A 6,000-nucleotide genomic window follows, 5' to 3' on the forward strand; every position below is an offset into this window, starting at 1 on the left:
ATCCCATCTCACTACTGATACACGAAATGGATTATAGATTAGTCTCAGGATGTCGAGGCAACCGATGTCGAGCAGTTTTCTAATTAAAAGTTCTGGGCGATCGTGCTAATGTTTAGTTTAGTTGTTAGTTGTTTCGCTTACTATCAGACGAGCGGTCGTCTCGGCGTCTATACATATTATAAAGCAAAGTTCCATATTCTGTCTGTCTTTATGTTATTGATTTCCCGCACAAAATCTACTGAACGGATTTTTATAAAATTTGATATGGAGGTAGCTTAAGACCTTGGGAAGATTATAGGCTGCTTTTCATCGCGGAAATTATATAGCGGAACTTTTATCCCGGAAAACTACTTCACGCGGGCGTGAAGCCTAGTTCAGTTATGAAAAATGGACTATGGACGAACATCGATTCGCCAACCAATGAAACTCGGTGCCAAATTCTACCGAACCTTGAACCCATCGATTAGTAATAGATCATTACTCATTCATTCATTCATATTGGTCATTTTATAATTTTTTATGCCACTGAATATAAAACAGAGTAGGTCGTGCGCTAAGCACTACGTCTGTTAAAACAGTTGCCTTTCCTTACAAACTTTAATACTATTACAAACACTGCAAAATCCATTATCATCCTGAGATATCAGGTATAAAATTTTATCATACATTTCAGACTGTTTGGTACACGAAATGTACAATACATTTAATATGCTTTGTGTCTGGTATCCAACCAGTCGAGTGTTCCGTCTGAAAAAAACATTGTTATACACAAAACAGTATTTTTTTATTGTCGTCATGGTGTCGGCGCCGCAGTCACAATAAACCCAGACGCGGCCCCTGCCGTTGGCCCGTTTGGCGTTCACGGCTAGATATTGTTTTTAATGACCATGTGGCGCAAGTATTGGCTAAAGGCCATGCATGTAATCTATTTGCTGTTGTACTTTTTTTTATATTTTGGTGAACATTTTGAAGCACTCATCGCGGCTATTATGAGCTGTTTAGCTGTAATTTATACGTGTTTATTAGCATTTCTATTACGGACTTAGTTTTTAGGATGTTAAGATGTCAGAATGACCTAATTTTATTACCTTTTGGAAAATGTGTAGACGATAAATGTTAATTTTAGACGACTCGTGCACTGATATTTTATCTTTGCTGTGAAGTGACATTTTCGGACCCGCTGCGGTGTAAAAGGTCCGGTTCTGTCTGGCTTTATATGGGTTTGTGGGCAGAATAATTATTAGTCCGAAAGACCAATATACCTAGATTAAAGTAACATGTGATTTAAGTAGGCAACTATTTTTTAAAATGTGCACGATAATGTTACCCCACGAAATCTGATGATAAGTGGAGTAGGATCCAATAGAATGTCGACTGACGAGAGATGATTACGCCTCGGCTGTCGACACAATTATGCCGGCCCTTTGGAATCGGATATACACAGGACAATTATGGCGTGTTTTAACACCTTAATTGATATAAAATATATCGTACCACCAAAAAACCATTACACACACAATGGTTTTTGTTGGTTGAAATCTACACCAAACCTATTTTATTGCGAGTTAACATAAAAAACGAGTAGCGAGGAGATGCGCTCTTGGACCGCAAGCAGCAACCGCTTTACAGTAAAAAATGCAGTATCGATATACAACGAGGAAAGAAATTCAACCACCAACTGTCTAACCAGTTACCATAACGAGTGATTTACCGTGCACGATGATTGCAACCGGAGCAGGAGCGGATGTTCGATGCGATCATCTACGGCCGCCAAAACTATATTTAAAAAATAATTTAAGTTATTGGACTTATGTTATACGTTATTAGAATTCCGTAAATTTTCGCTCTACCGCCAATGCGAAAAGCAGATTCTATCAGAGACAAAACTGTAATATTCAAAACCTGTGGATATCTTGCAGTTAGCAGTAGTTATCCTCAATCCATTTTTCATGTATATTAAATTATGCACATTATCCTCAAATAACCGTCATGTACTTTTAAAACTTGTAAACATATACCAAATTTAACAGTTGCCTGAGACTTATCACATCATTAATAGCACATTGTAGTCTTAATTATTCATTCTCAAAGAGTTTGAACCCCCATTCCATAAGTGTTTAAACAAAAGACATCACTATGGGCATTTATATGCTTTGTTAAACAACTAAGGTGAAGTAATTAAAGCTTTAACCCATTAAAATTATTCATGCGGGCATTATTGTTGTGAGTTGTTAAATTAGTCTATCAAAAATGTATGTTTTTGAAGCACATAATCCTTAAGAAGAAGTACTTCTTGATTTGCGTGAGTACGCAAAAAACTTGTGAATAATGAGTAATTATGTATCTTGTTATGAGAGACATTAATATAGTGTAACTTAAAATATCTTTTTTTATGTAAAATATTGACATAATTTAAACATTATCATTGCAATAATTAACAAATATTGTGTAAGAGATTTCCTTGGGTTATTATAAGTAAAATAAGTATAAGAATTACTGTGTGTATCTTGCAATACCAAGTGAACTGCAGAGACATTCCAAAACAGTCAAATATTTTTATATGAAATAAAAACTGCTCTACATTATTACTTTCGTAATTTTGTTTTAGTATCAAATGTGAATACCAATGCTACCTCAATACAGTATGTAGGTTAAAGATTAGAAACATTAATAATACGCAACATTTCTTGAACGATAGTGTTTATCTTCAAAGTTCTAATTAAAATGTTATGGCACTAGAAACGTTTTTTATTTCCTCGTTCAGCCAATAAGGTTAATGTACGGTCCAATCTGTCCTTGTGGTTAAATAAAATTCCTATAAGATTATTAGCGAATTCTTTCGCGCATTCAATCATAACGAAATACCACCGCGTGTGGACCTAGTGGAATTTAAAAATAATTGGCACTGTATTATATTAAAAACCATACGGTGAATAGTTGGTACTTTAATAAGTATATAGTCATATTTTCAAATTCTAAGTAAAGTACTTTACTATATTATCAGGGGATAAGTTAGGGGATTGAATGGTTATCGCATCCTATCGATTTGATGACAAATAAACGGAACGCGACGCCGTGCACGCCGGCGTGTTAAAATAACACTTTTACGCCTCTTAAACATACTTCAACCATCCCAATATACAAAACAAGCCCAAAATAAAATAATAAGCTTAGAAATGCAGCGAGATTTATTTATAAAACACAAACTTACCAGCAACAACTGTATCGCTCAAGTCATATTTCACTGGTTTTGGAAACTCTCTCAACTTTCGTCCACTCAATTTTAATTCACCACTCAAATACGCATCTTCGATAATTCTTTCTAACGATTTTGTTAACTGACTATGAATACTATTGTGCCCGTTCATATTTACACTCACACACGGCCCTAACACGGCCATATTCTTTTTAAACTGAAAAGAAAACTGTTTTCTGATGTCGTTTACATGATTGCCAACGTAATAAAGCCAATTGTTGCTAATCTCACTTCAATGTTTTTTAATCTTTCCATTCACGTAACTTTGCGTCAAAATATTAAGAACCTTAATCGTAATCAATGTTAAAGTATAATACATCACTAACCAATAATCATCAGAACATCTTTTATTTTATAAAAATAATTTTAGCTGTTTACATGACCTGAGAACATAATTACTGTTAAAAAATCGGCAACAGTTTTTATTATTGGATTCACAATTTTACGTCTGGTTTAAATCTTACTTCAACTTTGACTGCCTCGATAGCGTAATTGTAATACGTATGCGATACGTGTATAACTTCCGCGCTTAGTTCCTTGGTTCGAATCCCGGGTCGAACTAATACAAATGCAACAATTTGTAATAGGAAAGGTTTTTCACACCTGCGAAGCCGCAAGCAACACCTATTTACTAATAAGAAGAAGTAATTAATAATAAATTGACAGTCCTGTATAGCGAAAAATATTTGTTGATATAATTTTTATTATTAAAAATCACAAACTTATAATAATATTATAGATTGATTCTTGTACTATGTCGATTTTGTTTTTCATTGGTGCCACTATTTGAATAAAGTGAATAGCTAGTTCTACAACTAACTTCAGTTGTCAATGCTGCAAACATAACAATGTGTGACATCTGCTTAAGGCGTGACATTGACATTAACCTAACCTATAAATTCACCCAATGTTCTGCGGTGTTCATTCTGTGATAATTTAATTTAATTAGTTCAAAATGACGATTATTAATGCTTTTCGAGTTGTAAATATTTTTAGAAATGCTAGCAAATCCAATGTGTCGCCAATTCAGGTAAGTGCCTACAACTTAGTTTAATTAATAATGGATTTCTTAGCGTTCGTGCTTGGTCAAGTTTTTACGTAATTCCTGTAATTTGCTATGATACTAATATCTTTAGGGTGCTTATAAGCCAAATTATAAAGTGCGATTAGTTGATTCTATAATAGATTCTAAGAATCCGGTAAGACGACACTCACAGAACGAATATTGTTCTACACTGGAAGAATAGATGCTATGCATGAGGTTTGTATGATGACAGACTTGATTTAACCCACTTTAATTAACATAAAAATTATGTGTTTTAATTTACAATAACATGATGGTAAAATACAAAAACACAAACAAAAACACTTTCATATAAATTATTTCAATAGAATCCTCTCTACCTTTGTTCAATGTACAGGTAAGAGGAAAAGACAATGTAGGAGCAGTAATGGACTCCATGGAACTTGAACGCAAAGAGGCATCACAATCCAATCTGCAGCCACATACACTATATGGAAGGACCATAACATCAATATCATTGACACACCTGGTCCGCGTAGACTTCACTGTGGAAGTGGAGAGAGCTTTTGCGAGTCCTTGGACGGGGCTGTGCTTGTATTATGTGCAGTTGGTGGAGTCCAGAGTCAACGTTAACTGTCAATCGACAAATGAAAAGATACAATGTACCGTTTTTGGCATTTATCAATAAATTGGATAGATTGGGTTCCAATCCCTACAGGTTCGTAATATTGGCATTTTATTTAGGATTTATAGAATACTATATATTTGTGTAACTCAATTGGACAAAATAAAAATAGGGTACTATGGTAAGGTGTTAATTTCACCATAAAAATTTGTACAAACTTGCTTATTCCAGCAGGCAATAATGGATATTAACTTTAACGTTAATTGTAGTTATTTTACCATGCATTCATAAGTTGTAAAATAAAAATATAACTCCATATTTATTGTAACCAAATAAAATATTTACAGAGTATTGGCAAATCGTTCCAAAATGAACCATAATGCTGCATTTATTCACTTGCCTATTGGCTTTGAGAAGGGAAATGTCAAGGTATCTTGGATATCATTGGGAGAGAAAGCGATGTACTTTGATGGAGATTATGGTGAGATAGTGCGTCTTGATGAGGTGCCTCAGGATAGAAGAGCAGAGGTGCAAGAGAGGAGGCATGAATTAATAGAGCATTTGTCTAATGTTGATGAGCATTTGGGTAAGAATATCAGCGATTCTATAAGTAACAGTTTAAATAAGGTTGTTTCCCATGTTCGATTTTGTATATTATAGTATATGTAATAGATAATATGAATAAGAAATTCTGCTGTGAAATCAACATCAAAATTGATCGAAGCATAAGCAGCATATATAACTAAATTCTCAACATCATGTTTCTTCATTATTTTTTAGAATTAATTTAGCTCCAGAATAATGTTGATAAAAAATCTAGAATATTTATATCCATTTTAGATTTTTATCAGTAAATATTTATTATTTTTATTTACAGGTGAACTATTTCTTGAAGAAAAGACGCCAACAGTTGAAGACATCAAGCAAGCTATTAGACGCAACACTCTCAAAAGAACTTTACACCAGTACTTTTAGGTACCGCATTAAAGAACAAGGGAGTTCAACCTCTGCTGGACGCTGTTCCACCTACCTACACCTCACCCAGGCGAGTAGAGAACACAGCTATAATCAACGAAGTCAAGATTCAGAGGGACA

At 34.1% G+C, this 6,000-nt stretch overlaps 2 protein-coding genes across 5 annotated transcripts in view; one reads left to right on the forward strand and one right to left on the reverse strand.

Moving 5' to 3' along the window:
• LOC115456252 (leucine-rich repeat and calponin homology domain-containing protein) overlaps positions 1-3,437 on the reverse strand; it is a 61,974-nt gene extending 58,537 nt beyond the window's left edge. For all 4 annotated transcript variants that reach the window (XM_037441803.1, XM_037441802.1, XM_030185237.2 and 1 more), the window contains exon 1: positions 3,212-3,437. In XM_037441803.1, the coding sequence (XP_037297700.1) occupies positions 3,212-3,401 (190 nt within the window). In that variant the 5' untranslated portion in view covers positions 3,402-3,437. The remainder of the gene's footprint in view (positions 1-3,211) is intronic.
• Positions 3,438-5,358: 1,921 nt separating this feature from the next.
• Positions 5,359-5,920, forward strand: LOC119190320 (elongation factor G, mitochondrial-like). Its single transcript, XM_037442007.1, has 2 exons — positions 5,359-5,491; positions 5,783-5,920. The coding sequence occupies exons 1-2, from the start codon at positions 5,365-5,367 to the stop codon at positions 5,878-5,880; spliced, it is 225 nt and encodes a 74-aa protein (XP_037297904.1). The 5' UTR covers positions 5,359-5,364; the 3' UTR covers positions 5,881-5,920.
• Positions 5,921-6,000: the final 80 nt, after the last annotated feature.

This window comes from Manduca sexta, chromosome 23 (genome assembly GCF_014839805.1).
Source record: "Manduca sexta isolate Smith_Timp_Sample1 chromosome 23, JHU_Msex_v1.0, whole genome shotgun sequence".
Taxonomy (NCBI): Eukaryota; Metazoa; Arthropoda; class Insecta; order Lepidoptera; family Sphingidae; genus Manduca; species Manduca sexta.

Excerpts from the sequence above, each read along its gene's own strand:
- LOC119190320 (XM_037442007.1), top strand. The coding sequence starts at position 5,365 with ATGTACTTTGATGGAGATTATGGTGAGATAGTGCGTCTTGATGAGGTG. Across the intron at positions 5,492-5,782 it reads TAATGTTGATGAGCATTTGG|GTGAACTATTTCTTGAAGAA; the intron begins GTAAGAATATCA and ends TTTTATTTACAG.